Consider the following 13,744-nt stretch of genomic DNA (forward strand, 5'->3'; position numbering starts at 1 on the left):
CATCCATCCTGTTTACATGGATGTAGTTTATTGTTCGTAAGTTAAAGTTCAATAAAGTTGATACAAAGTCTGTAGACGTAGACTCACCGCTGGACGGCACAGCTGCTCCTGGTGATGTCACTGCTGTCATCGCCACCGCTGAACCGTTAGACATGGGGGCGGCCAAGCGCTGAACCTAGACATGGGGGCGGCCCACCTTGACCTGTGCACTAACCAGCCACTGAGGCACTAGGACGTTCCTGGTACTAGGAGAAACACTTTGTTCTGTGAGACTCCAGTTAGGTTTTGGCTAGAAGCACTGTTGATGTTACCATTATTTTCTGATGATTATGTAATGCTCACATTTTGCCTAGATCATCTTGATTTCCTTTGTAAACTCGAAGGCCGTGGTAACCCTCCTTTTTATTTTCAGCATCCCTACCCAACAGAGGATGAGAAAAAACAGATTGCTGCTCAGACAAATTTGACACTACTCCAAGTCAACAACTGGTAAGGTGCCCTGCTTCCCGAAATCATGCCTGTCAGCACGGTAGAGCACTTGGAAATGCTGGCACCAATATATAGTGAAATCTTGCTGAAAATAGCAGATCCCTTGTTTTCTTTTTTCCCAACTGAGACAGGTCTTGCTGTGTTGCCCAGGCTGGTCTCAAACTCCTGGCCTCAAGTGATCCTCCCACCCTAGCCTCTCAAAGTCCTGGGATCATGGGTGTGAGTCACTGCGCCTGACTAAAAATATGAGTTCTTTTAATGGGCAGTGGGAGCAGGAGACTTAGGAATAAACCAGATTCAACCCAAGTTTTCATATCAATACCTCATTATGGACTGCATCCTGCCTGCCTCTTTAGAGCTGTTTTTCGGTCAGGCGCAGTAGCTCACACCTGTAATCCCAGCACTTTGGGAGGCCGAGGCAGGTAGATCACAAGGTCAGGAGATCGAGACCATCCTGGCTAACACAGTGAAACCCCATCTCTACTAAAAATACAAAAAATTAGCTGGGCGTGGTGATGGGCGCCTGTAGTCCCAGCTACTTGGGAGGCCGAGGCAGGAGAAGAGCGTGAACCCAGGAGGTAGACCTTATAGTGAGCTGAGATGGTGCTGCTGCACTCCAGCCTGGGCAACAGAGCGAGACTCCGTCTTAAAAAAAGAAAAAAAAATAACTATTTCTCTAGGGTGCTGCTGTCCCCTAAGCCCCACACTCATACAAAACGGTGATGTGAGGCCGGGTGCGGTGGCTCACGCCTGTAATCCCAGCTCTCGGGGAGGCAGAGGCAGGATATAGCTTAAGACCAGCAGTTCGAGACCTGCCTGAGCAATATAGCGAGACCTCATTCTCCACAAAAAGGAAGAAGAAGAAAAAAAGGTATAACAGAACTGTGATGTGTTGTTAGTGGATGCACTTTGGGATGGTGGGAGGCCAAAAGTGAGAGGTCCTGCCCCATGGGGGGACCCTCTGCTGCTTTTTCTTGTGGAGGTCCTGCTCCATGGCAGAGGCTGGGAGCCATTCCTAGGAGAGAAATGCCCAGGAGGACATTTCATTAAACGTCCCCTTCTAGTTCTGCTGTCAGACGTTGCTGTGGACACTTAGACTGTGGCCACAAGCCCGTGTTCCTAAGTGGCACTGAAGTGGGGGGTGGTCTTCCATTTTGGTTATTAGTCACTTGTCTCATTTTTTAAATTTACTTATTGTTCAGATGTAGGAAACAATTTCAGCTTAATAAAACTGGCATGCATAAAAGAAGAAAGCACAAATTCTTCCAGTTGTAAACATTATTATCTTTATCTTAACTGTGCTAAAATGTGAACTTGTCGAAGTTCCAGCAGGAAAGTCTTCGTCTTTGTGCAGTCGTGTGTGCAGGAGGCACGCCTCAGGGTTGCGTAAGCACTTCCGCGATCCTGCACTCTTGCCATTCTTTTAGATTTGTGTAGTCACAACAGACTGTACTATTTGCGTTATTTCCTGTTAAATCTTTTAAATAGAATATTAACAAAACTTTAAAGGTTCTGAGTATGTTGTTGCTGCGATGGTTGTTACCTACTGCTCGTGTTCTTGGTGGTTTTCCTGGAGTCTATGTGGAAACCACATGCTTTGGCTGGGGCACACCTGTGGTGGGTGAGCTGAAGGGGGAGGGATGCTTCTCTGGATGTGCTGGTGCCCGGTCACTGCTCAGCACCCTCCCGCTTTCCTTTGTTCATGATTTCTGGTGTTCCCTGACTTGCTACTATGTTGCATTAACAAATTGTCTTATCTAGGTTTAGTATCAACTTTTGATTTTTAGTATTATTAACAGTTTAATAATGTAACTTTTAAAAATTCTAAATTTCTGAACTGCTTAATATTTGTAGCTATTTTTACTTTTTCTGACTTTCTTTTCTTTTATATTTACAAACATTACATCTTGGAGTGAGATGTACACACCCATCATTAGCTCATGCCTCTGCTGGTAGCAGCTTTGAATAAGAAGGATTTAAAAACACATTACAGGCTGGGCACGGTGGCTCACGCCTGTGATCCCAGCACTTTGGGAGGCCGAGGGCGGATCATGAGGTCAGGAGATCGAGACCATACTGGCTAACACAGTGAAACCCCATCTCTATTAAAAATACAAAAAATTAGCCGGGCGTGGTGGTGGGCGCCTGTAGTCCCAGCTACTTGGGAGGCTGAAGCAGGAAAATGGCATGAACCCGGGAGGTGGAGCTTGCAGTGAGCCGAGATCGCGCCACTGCACTCCAACCTAGGCGACAGAGCGAGACTCCATCTCAAAAATAAATAAATAAATAAAAATAAATAAAAACACATTACAGGCCAGGCACAGTGGCTCACACCTATAATCCCAGCACTTTGGGAGACCGAGGCAGGCACATCATGAGGTAAGGAATTCAAGACCAGCCTGACCAACATGGTGAAACCCTGTATCTACTAAAAGTAGAAAAATCAGCTGGGTGTGGTGGCATGCACCTGTAATCCCAGCTACTCAGGAGGCTGAGGTAGGAGAATGGCTTGAACCTGGGAGGCAGAGGTTGCAGTGAGCCAAGATCGCACCATTGCACTCCAGCCTGGGCGACAGGGTGAGACTCCATCTCAAAAAAAAAAAAAAAAAAAAACACATTCCAATAGCAGTGGGACCTTCCCTCCCAGGTCTTGTTGGGGTTGTGGGTAGCCATGGAGCTTGTGCTGCAGGGATCACCAGGTTCCTCTAAATGAAGCATGGTGGGATCCAATCTGCTTCATTATTATTAAGACCGTGTCCTAATCTGATTGTAGATATTTTAAAAACCGTAGAATTTTAAAATTAGGCAACATTAGAGCTGATCCAGTTCTAGTTCTGTTGTTTTGCAGAGGGGGGCACTAAAAAAAGAGAGAAGTTGTCACAGTGACACACCAGAGTAGAATCTGAGTCTAAAAGTAATGCTTTTATTTCCCTGATACCATGAATGTGGCTACTCAGCTATCCAGACAGAGAAGTCTGGCTTTTACTAGACGAGCAATGTGTGACTCTAATAGGAGGTCAACGACTTTATCACTCGTGTTACTGAACAAAGAAGACAGAAATGAGGCCTTAAGCATGGTTGGTATTGCCGCTTCTGCATTAGGTTGGGGTAATGTGTGAATCTGGACGGGTTCTGGTTTCACAGGTACTTTCATGGGACGGATGTTGTTTTTCTTTCCGTTTCTTTCCATTGCAGCTTCTTTTGTAGCAAAGTGGCCCAGTCGGTGGCACAGGGTGGCAGGTGCAGCAGAACGCATGTCTGGGTCGCTATCTTTGTCCTCCAGTCACTGCAGGAGGAAGAGCCAGCCTGGGAATTTGCGTCTCCTTGCACTTGCTCAGATTTAAAGGCAACAGCTCAGAGCATAAGAATGGGAACTGAAGACAGCAGCCCTTAATCTTAATGTATTTTGAGATTGCTGTCATACTCATTTGATATGAAACAATGTCTACCCTGCCTTGCCAACCTGTGACTGTTAGGCCGGATGCGGTGGCTCACGCCTGTAATTCCAGCACTTTGGGAGACCAAGGCGGTCAGATCACAAGGTCAAGAGATCGAGACCATCCTGGCCAACATGGTGAAACCCCCTGTCTACTAAAAGTGCAAAAATTAGCTGGGCGTGGTGGCGGGCGCCTGTAGTCCCAGCTACTCGGGAGGCTGAGGCAGGAGAATCACTTGAACCCGGGATGCAGAGGTTGCAGTGAGCTGAGATCGTGCCACTGCACTCCAGCCTGTGCAACAGGGAGAGACTCCATCTCAAAAAAACAAAAACAGTGTCCAGCCTGCCTTGCCAACCTGTGATTGTTGCTGGTCTTGTTCTCTGTGGGGTCTTATCACAGGTGTGAGTTCCTAGTTTGACAGAGCCGCTAACATCTGTTGGGGATTTCATCACTGCTGGTGCATATGTGCCGTGCTAGCCACATGTCTAGGGCTACTGGATGACTTACGCCTTCAGTCATCTAAGAAACAGCTCATCATTGGGAATAGTTTTTGAAAAGATGCAGCTCTTGCCTTAGATCGTGCTTTGTGGTGAAACAAAAGGAGGTGGCAGTCCCATTCCCTGATGGCTCAGACATGTTGCCACCCAGAGGCTCTGCCACGTTGGTCATCTGGTGACGTCCAGACGAGTGCAGACTGCCCGATCGCCTCAGGCATGATGACACTACAGAAAGTCTTGCTGCTTTAACATTTTTCTTCCTTAGGGAAAATAGTGTCAGATTCACAAATTCAACAGTATCATTTATGTTGCTATGAGTATCTAGTTCACAAACACGCACTAAAGGAGTTAAGGCAAAAAAAAAAAAAAAAAGTGCCATGGACGAGTTGGTCCTTATTTACATGATTTTTAAAACAACAGGCTCTGTGTTTCTGGGCATTTAGATAATTTAGAATAGTGTTGAGTCCTTTTAAGTAGTTCTTATAGTGGAGAACGTGAGTTATTCTTTGTAGCGTGGTTCATAGAGCAGTGTGTTTGTTGGGATTTGTTAATCCTGTATAGGGTCTTTATGAAGTCTGTTTTCATGGAAGCTTCTCTTTGTCAACTCCAGGTTCATCAATGCCAGAAGACGAATTCTTCAGCCAATGTTGGATTCAAGTTGTTCAGAGACCCCCAAAACAAAGAAAAAGACAGCTCAGAACCGGCCAGTTCAGAGGTTTTGGCCTGACTCTATTGCATCAGGAGTTGCACAGCCACCGCCGAGCGAGCTCACCATGTCAGAAGGTATGGGTGGCCGGCCAAGGCCAGACATAGTGGACCGTGGGGTGGGGATTTTGAACAAGAGGCCTGGATTGGGCCTGTTAGCTGTGAGCCTCAGGTCATGCGGTGGACGAAAGTACATGTGGTTCTCTTTCTCTGCAACTAAAACATGAGGAAGCTGCATTCTGGGTGCATGGGAGCTCTCAGTGAGAGTTAGGAGCACCAGTAGTAGAGAATGTAAAACACATGATAGAGATAATGAAGTCATTAATTCTGCCTCCAAGACACGGTCACGGACAGTGGATCTGCTCCTTTGCTTCTGTGTTTGTTCTCCTTTTCCCTCCGACTCCAGGTGCGGAGGAGGGACTTACCCCGTTCTCAGCATGTGTCTTCTTTCTCTTCATCCTCCATGCCCTTCTCTTGTTTTTGCTTATTCTCTGTGGCCTCTGCCCTCCATCCCCTGACACAGGCAGCCATTCTGATGTGTTTTATAGGCATCTGTCTGTTCGTGTGAGGTCTTCATATTTTTGATGGTTTTGTGTGCATGCGTTTTTTGTTGTTTTTTTTTTTTTTTTGAGACGGAGTCTCACTCTGTCGCCCAGGCTGGAGTTCACTGGCGCGATCTCGGCTCACTGCAACCCCTGCCTACCAGGTTCTCGCCATTCTCCTACCTCAGCCTCCCGAGTAGCTGGGACTATAGGTGCCCACCACCACACCTGGCTAATTTTTTGTATTTTAGTAGAGACGGGGTTTCACCATGTTGGCCAGGATGGTCTCGATCTCCTGACCTCATGATCCGCCTGCCTCGGCCTCCCAAAGTGCTGGGATTACAGGCGTGAGCCACCGCGCCCGGCCTGTGTGCATGGGTTTTTAAGTCTATGTAAATGGTGGTATTTCCTCTTCTTTCTTTTTTCTGGCAGCGATAGAACCTTATTCAGTTAGGAAAGTTTGGGGCCATTATTTCTTCAACCGTATTTTCTCACCTTCCTCCTGCAGCCCTTTTTAGGGACTTCAGTGCCTGTGTAATAGGTGGTGAAAAGTTTCACACAGTTCCTGATGTTCCTTCCAGTTTGTTAGATTCTCTGTGTTTAATTTTGGGTGATTTCTGTGACTCTCCTTCCGCTGCACTAATCTTTTCTTCTGTACGGATTCATCTTATGCTCATCCCATCCAGTGTGGTTTTCATCTTAGACCTTGTAGTTTTCATATCTCCAGAAGTTCTGTTTGAGTCTTTCCTGTCTTTCATGAGTCTACTAAAGTTTTGAACACACAGAATACAGTTGCTGCCACTGTTTTGATGTCCTTCTCTGCGAATTCTAACATCTGTCAGCTCTGGGTCAGTTTCAGCTGATTGATTTTCCTCCTTATGACAGGTTTTCCTGCCTCTTTTCATGCCTAGTCATCTCGCTGGATGCCAGGCATTGGGAATTTGGCCTTTTGAGGTGCTGGATGTTTTTGTATTCCCATAAGTCTTCTTGAGCTTTGCTCTGAAGCGCAGTTAGGTCACTTGGGAGCAGTGTGATCCTTGTGGGTGGTCCCCAGCAGTGCTCAGACTAGCGCAGATTATCCCAGCTGAGGCCAGACCTTCCTGAGTTCTCCATCCAGTGCCTGAAGACAATGAGTTTTCCAGGCTACCTGTGTGAGCGCTGGGCTGTGTTCTCTGTGGTCTTTTCAGACGGTTCTTCCCTCGACCTCAAGTCAGTTCCCTGTGGCAGGCGCTGATGGGTTCTCCACTGAATGCGCAGGTGACTTTGCGCGGGGGGTGCTGGCCCCCTGGTTAGGATGGGCTGTGAATCACACTTATTTTGTCTCCATTTAGCCTTTCTTGAGTTGTGTTATATGCATTTAAACCAGAGTGTCCTCAAGTACTGCTGTGACTGCATCCTTTAGGTTTGGGTGTGTGGTGGTCTTCTCTTTAAAGAATGTACAGCTAGAAAGTTACTCTGTTTCTTTCTCCCTCTTTCTCTGTCTCCCTCTGTCAGAAAAGGCAATACCTATCTATTGAGGAAAGACATTCAAACAAGAACATTCAGTGAAAAGTAAATCTCTCTTCAATCCTGGCTTCTACTTCTCCAGGGACAACCATTGTTACCAGTTTCCTGTACAAGCTCCAGTGCATACATGATATATTGTATGCACAGACATGAATGAATGAAAGTGTATCTTTAAAAAAATTTTTTTTTTTTTTTTGACAGAGTCTCTGGCTGTCACCAGGCTGGAATGCAGTGGCGCAATCTCAGCTCACTGCAACTTCTGCTTCCTGGGTTCAAGCAATTCTCCTGCCTCAGCCTCCCGAGTAGCTGGGACTATAGGCGCACACCACTACACCCAGCTAATTTTTGTATCTTTCATAGAGACGGGGTTTCACCATATTGGCCAGGCTGGTCTCAAACTCCTGACCTCATGATCCACCCACCTTGGCCTCCCAAAGTGCTGGGATTACAGGCGTGAGCCACTGCTCCTGGGCCTCTGTTAAAATTTTACCCAGATGTTAGCATATCACATAACACTGTCTCTACTTTCTTTCATTACTTATTAATACATCTCGCAGAGTTTTACAGATGAGTAAATGTTGGTCCACTGTATTGTTTAGTAGCACCATAGCATTCCATTGTTCAGTGTTTTGTTTTGTTTTATTTTTTTGAGACAGGGTCTTGCTCTGTCACCCAGGTTGGAGTGCAGTGGGGCAAGCTTGGTTCACTGCAGCCTGAACCTCCTGGGCTCAAGTGATCCTCCCGCCTCAGCCTCCTGAATAGCTAGAACTACAGGCATGCACCACCATGCCCAGCTAATTTTTAAACTTTTTGTAGAGACAGGGTCTGCTGGCCAGGCGCGGTGGCTCACACCTGTAATCCCAGCACTTTGGGAGGCTGAGGCGGGCGGATCACAAGGTCAGGAGATCGAGACCATCCTGGCTAACACGGTGAAACCCCATCTCTACTAAAAATACAAAAAATTAGCCGGGTGCAGTGGCGGGCACCTGTAGTCCCAGCTACTCGGGAGGCTGAGGCAGGAGAATGGCGTGGGCTCAGGAGGCGGAGCTTGCAGTGAGCCGAGATCGCACCACTGCACTCCAGCCTGGGCGACAGAGCGAGACTCCGTCTCAAAAAAAAAAAAGAGAGATAGGGTCTGCCTATGTTGTCCAGGCCGACTGGTCTGGAACTCCTGGGCTCAAGGGATCCTCCCTCCTTGGCCTCCCACAGTGCTGGGATTACAGTTGTGAGCCACTGTGCCTGTCCTCTCCATTGTTGAGTGTTTTTAATTTGGGCCTTGCTCATGGATATTTGGGCCGTTTCCATCTTCTGCTGTTAGGTTTTACAACAGGCTCTGGCATGTGACAAGGTTTCTCTTCTTTCACACGAATCTTCCTTCCTCTTTCTGTCTTCTCCTCTTTACTTTGTTTCTCCACTATATTCTTCTTGTGTCTTCCTTCGGTGTTTTTGGGTTTTTTGTTTCTACAGTACTTTTTGCTCCATGAATCTGTGTTCTGTACAGTCCTGATCTCCACTGAGGCTGTTCTTAGGCCAAGGCCTTATGAGCTAAGCGTGGTCTGAGGCTGATTTCAGAAAGAGTTTCCTTTTTGGTTGTTGTTGTTTTTTTGAGGCGGAGTCTCGCCCTGTTGCCCAGGCTGGAGTGCAGTGGTGTGATCTCCGCTCACCGTGAGCTCCGCCTCCCGGGTTCAGGCCATTCTCCTGCCTCAGCCTCCCGAGTAGCTGGGACTACAGGCGCCACCACCACGCCCAGTTCATTTTTGTATTTTTAGTAGAGACGGGGTTTCACTGTGTTAGCCAGGATGGTCTCGATCTCCTGACCTCGTGATCCGCCCGCCTCGGCCTCCCAAAGTGCTGAGATTACAGCCGTGAGCCACCGTGCCCGGCCCAGAAACAGTTTCTTAAATCCCTATTGAACATTCCCTAAACATAAATAGTTTTTTTTTTTTTTTTTTTTTTAACTTTAGGTCAAACAAGCAAACAGTACCCAATTGAGTAATAAAGTGTTTTTCTGAGAGTACTAATTTAAATAATGACACACCTTCATCCTGCTGCAGGAGCTGTTGTCACCATCACCACGCCCGTGAACATGAACGTGGACAGCCTTCAGTCTCTGTCCTCGGACGGGGCCACCCTGGCGGTGCAGCAGGTCATGATGGCAGGGCAGAGCGAGGACGAGTCTGTGGACAGCACAGAGGAGGACGCGGGTGCTCTGGCCCCTGCCCACATCAGTGGGCTTGTCTTGGAGAACAGTGACTCCCTACAGTAGGGGCAGGAGCAGATGCACCTGACTTTTTAGAGTTTGCACAGCAAACATTTTACACAGTTTTATTTCTAATATGTTTTATATGTAGATATAGAAGAGTGCACTTTTGTATTTCATAGTAAGCTTAAAGCGCGTCTTTGCCGGTGCAGCGACTTCTTTCAAGAGTGTGTGTGTGTGTGTGTGTGTGTGTTTTTAAAGAAATTCTTTAAAGGTTTAACGCTAGATTGTGAGGAATGACACACCACTCCCTCCCCACCTTGAATCCCTAATTAGATTAAGAAATAGCGCTGCCATTTTCTAAACCGTGATGCAGTTTTCACTTCGTTCTGTGGTTCCAGCAGATCTCAGTGGGCTGGCTTATTTGTGTGGCCCATGGATTTGAAAGAAGCTGCTGCACCCGAAACTGCCAGTGTGCGGTGACAACGGCACACGCCTAGACTGAGTGTGGTTTCATCGTGAGTGGATGGATGGCAAGCTTAGCAAGCCTAAGTCCCCTCATGTCCAGTGAGCCTGTTTCATTTGCTATATATAAAAAGAAACTCCTATTTTTACCTTGCTGGAATTATTGGATAAAAAAGCTATTTTTATAAATTCGTTATGAATTGGATGATGACTATATTGAGGATAAAATTTCTAGAGAAAGAAACAATACATGCTTGCTATTAATATTTCAATTTGGAATGTTCTGAATTGACCAAATTTAATGAACCTGCCCAAAGTTAGCTACTGTTCCATGGTTCTTTGCTCTCCCAGGGTAGTGATGAGCATTTACTACTATAAAAGAAACAGCTATTTAATGAAATTTTGATATTTGCAGATTTTTGTTGATATGTAATGCTCGGATTGCATTTTACACTTGATCTAAACATGTATCGAAATGTATTTGCTAAATAGGACTTCAGGTAAGTGAGGCGAAATGGTAGCCAGTGATCCGTTAGGAGCTCTTACCATACATACTCCAGTCTAATTTAAATCTGACCACAGTTGCATGGTTGCTTTACCATGTTAGCTGTGTATTGTTTTAGAAGTTTTAAATTCAAAATATGTTATGCACAGAATGTTTATTATAAATAATATAAAATGTGCTCTACCCCATTGGCTCAGAGCTAGGGCAAGCAGCAGATATTCAGACTTTATTACTTAACTAGCCGACATCCCTGGAGTCCCAGCGGCGAGTTGGTCTGGCGAGGGCGCAGCGGCAGCCCCCACGGGTTGGCTCCCACGTTTGCATTTGTGGCTGGTCTCCTGGCGTCAGTGTTCTCTTGTTGTACGTTGTTGCTTTTGACTTTCCAGAGCCCTCCTGCTCACTTGACCGTATGAGATTTGGAGTAACTGTAGGACTAATGTTTCCTGGTAACAAGATGAACTGAAAGAGTGGGCTGGGTTCTGTTTTCTTCGGTTTTGATTTGTTTTCATTTGTTTACTTAGGAGTGGTGCTTTTTCTCAGAAAACAGGACACAGTGTTTCATACAGAATGTCTTTATATCATCTGAAATGGTATGGCCCAAGTTCATTTGTTTATAGGGTCAAGAATGTCTTTAATTCTTGAGATTCAACAGTAATGATTGGTTGTAAGCCAAGGGACATTTTAAGCGAGTGAAGTGTTTTTTCTGGAACTGATTTTTCCCAAAAGAATATATTAATTGAAGTTAATCATAGGGGAGTACTTCTAGATAACTTAGAAGTCAGCGGGAAACATACAGAAATGTATTTTAAAATCTTTCAGGAGCTTTAACTGAAAGACTTGATTATCAGCTCTTTTGGGGAGAGAATGACTTTTTTTTTTTTTTTTTTGAGGCAGAGTTTTGCTCTTGTTGCCCAGGCTGGAGGGCAATGGTGCGATCTCAGCTCACTGCAACCTCTACCTCCCTGGTTCAAACGATTCTCCTTCCTCAGCCTCCCGAGTTGCTAGAATTACAGACATGCGCCACCACGCCTGGCTAATTTTGTATTTTTAGTAGAGATGGGTTTCTCCATGTTGGTCAGTCTGGTCTCAAACTCCCGACCTCAGGTGATCCACCTGCCTCGGCCTCCCAAAGTGCTGGGATTACAGGCGTGAGCCACCATGCCTGGCCGAGAATGAAGCCACCATTGCATTCCTCATTTGTGAACTGTTTTCTCATATTTTAAGTCAAGTCTACAAGATCATTTTAACCTAAGTTCCAACTTTGTTGACTTTTTAAAATAAGCACCCATGAAAGCCAGCCGGCCCTTCCTCCTTCCCTCACCACCCTCCGTCTCTTGGGCTGCCTGCTCTTTAGTGTAGATTGGTGGAAGCCATTCACAGAATGTAGACTCATGTATAGGTCACTGTTTCTTTCCCGCATTAGAAATCACATTCACTGAGCAGTGGATGGAATTTAAACACTGCCCTTGCCCAGCACAGTAGAGCGTGCCTCTCGTTCCAGCTACTCGGGAGTCTGAGGCAGAGGATGGCATGTGCCAGGAGTTTGAGGCTGCAGTGCACTGTGCCTGCACCTGTGAATAGCCACTGCACTCCATCTTGAGCAACACAGTGAGACCCCATCTATAAAAAGAGGGCACTGTGTGAACCTCGGTGGCACTGGGAAGCTCTGGCCTGAGAGTTAAACACCCATGCTGAATGGTACAGTGTGCATTCTCCAGCTGAAAACTTTCAACTTTCCTAAATTCTTACTAAATTCAGAGGAATAGGATAAAGATCATGTAGAGAGAGGGTGCTTATGGACATAGCCTGAGTTTCCTTTAACCTCTCTCCACTGGGTGCTTTTAACTAGCTTCTACATGGCAAGCCGTTTCAGTTTGTAAAATCACTGCCCAGCATGTTTGAGGTCAGTTGGCACCTTAAAACACCTGTTCCCCAGCCCTCGGACAGTGGAAAGAATCTGTAAAAGTGTGACCCCTTTAAGATTTCATTTTAAATGATCAGATTTGATCCCAGTTTTATTCTTGTTGAATTTTTCCCTATGAAGGCTCCCTTTGAATGTGTCTTGAGACCCAAATTGAGCATGTTGCTGTTGTTGCTGCCCTGCACCTGTTGAGCAGGAGTGGCAGGGCTGGCTGTGCTGGATTCCTGCACGCTCCTGCGAGGGACTAGCTTGGCCTTTGCGCTTTGATTCCAGATAGTAAGATGAGTGGAAGTGTTTATCCAGTATGCAAAGGAAACCCTCACGGCTAAGGGCTCCGGGAGTTGTGTCTGTGTGACCTGAGAGTGATCCGTCTCCTGCCTGTGTGAGGAATCAGGGTGCCCAGCTGGGGTTCTGCCCCCTGTGAAAACCCATTCCTGGCACTTAGAAAGAACTCAGCAATCTTCTTTCGTTCTAGTTATGTTCGGTCTTTGAAACTGACAATCTTTGAAATGTGAATACTGTAACAATATGTTTTCTTGGATTGTTGTCTTTAAAAAGGATTTTTGTGAAGCAATTGATTTATCAAAGCAAAAAAATTAAAAATAGAAACTTGCTTTATGAATGTTTTATTTTATAAAGCTCATGTCACCGAAAGCTGCTTTTCCATTTTAGGTAAAACATTGAGAGTGTTTTCATGTTTTCTGGTGACATGTAGGGTCTGTAGTGACCCCTGCATATTGGGAAACCAGGACCACACTGCATCGGACTCTTCAGGTCCATTCACATGTCCAAGAATCTTTTCTTCAATTCCTTACTTTGTTCATTCATTGGCTGTCCAGGCAGAAAATGGAAACAGGTAGCTTTTATGTTTTTTATTATAGTTTTCCATAAATCTAATTATTCTGATAGTTCATATTATAAATTTTCATGACAAGAAAGTTCCTGAAGATTTAAAAGGTACATTAAAACAATTTCAGAGGGTTTTTAATCTTTGTTATCCAAAGTGTTATAACTCCCAACAACTGTTCATGCTTAGAGGGTAAAGTCAGCAGACTTATGTATTTTAAAAACCACATCCAAAATTGTGAGTGTTGTTGGAGATTAGTAGTGACAGCTGACTGTATTGTTTCAGGAAATGTTTTTCATTGATTTACAGAAAACCGAGGCACTGTGTTGTGTCTCAAGTTCCCTCAGGTCGGAGGTGAGAGGACGGACATGAGCTTGATTAGTGTGGGGTCTCAGGCAGTCCCGGCGTCTCTAGACTTTCAGGGCTTCCTTTGTGAAAAGGAAGAACTGGGCCGGGCGCGGTGGCTCCAGCCTGTAATCCCAGCACTTTGGGAGGCCGAGATGGGCAGATCATGAGGTCAGGAGATCGAGACCATCCTAGCTAACACAGTGAAACCCCATCTCTACTTTGAAAAAAAAAAAAACTATCCAGGCGAGGTGGCGGGCGCCTGTAGTCCCAGCTACTCGGGAG

The 13,744-nt window shown here is 45.8% G+C and overlaps 1 protein-coding gene across 4 annotated transcripts in view; it reads left to right on the top strand.

The window, feature by feature from the left end:
• PKNOX1 (PBX/knotted 1 homeobox 1) overlaps positions 1–12,881 on the top strand; it is a 69,938-nt gene extending 57,057 nt beyond the window's left edge. For 3 of the 4 annotated variants that reach the window (XM_031665780.1, XM_031665781.1, XM_017956415.3), the window contains 3 exons: positions 413–489; positions 5,034–5,206; positions 9,231–9,587. In XM_031665780.1, coding sequence (XP_031521640.1) covers positions 413–489; positions 5,034–5,206; positions 9,231–9,442 — 462 coding nt within the window. In that variant the 3' untranslated portion in view covers positions 9,443–9,587. Of the gene's footprint in view, positions 1–412; positions 490–5,033; positions 5,207–9,230 lie in introns of all 4 variants that reach the window. The other variant, XM_031665779.1, reaches the window with a different exon arrangement.
• The last annotated feature ends 863 nt before the right edge of the window (positions 12,882–13,744 follow it).

The sequence above is a fragment of the Papio anubis genome, chromosome 4 (genome assembly GCF_008728515.1).
Source record: "Papio anubis isolate 15944 chromosome 4, Panubis1.0, whole genome shotgun sequence".
Lineage (NCBI taxonomy): Eukaryota > Metazoa > Chordata > Mammalia > Primates > Cercopithecidae > Papio > Papio anubis.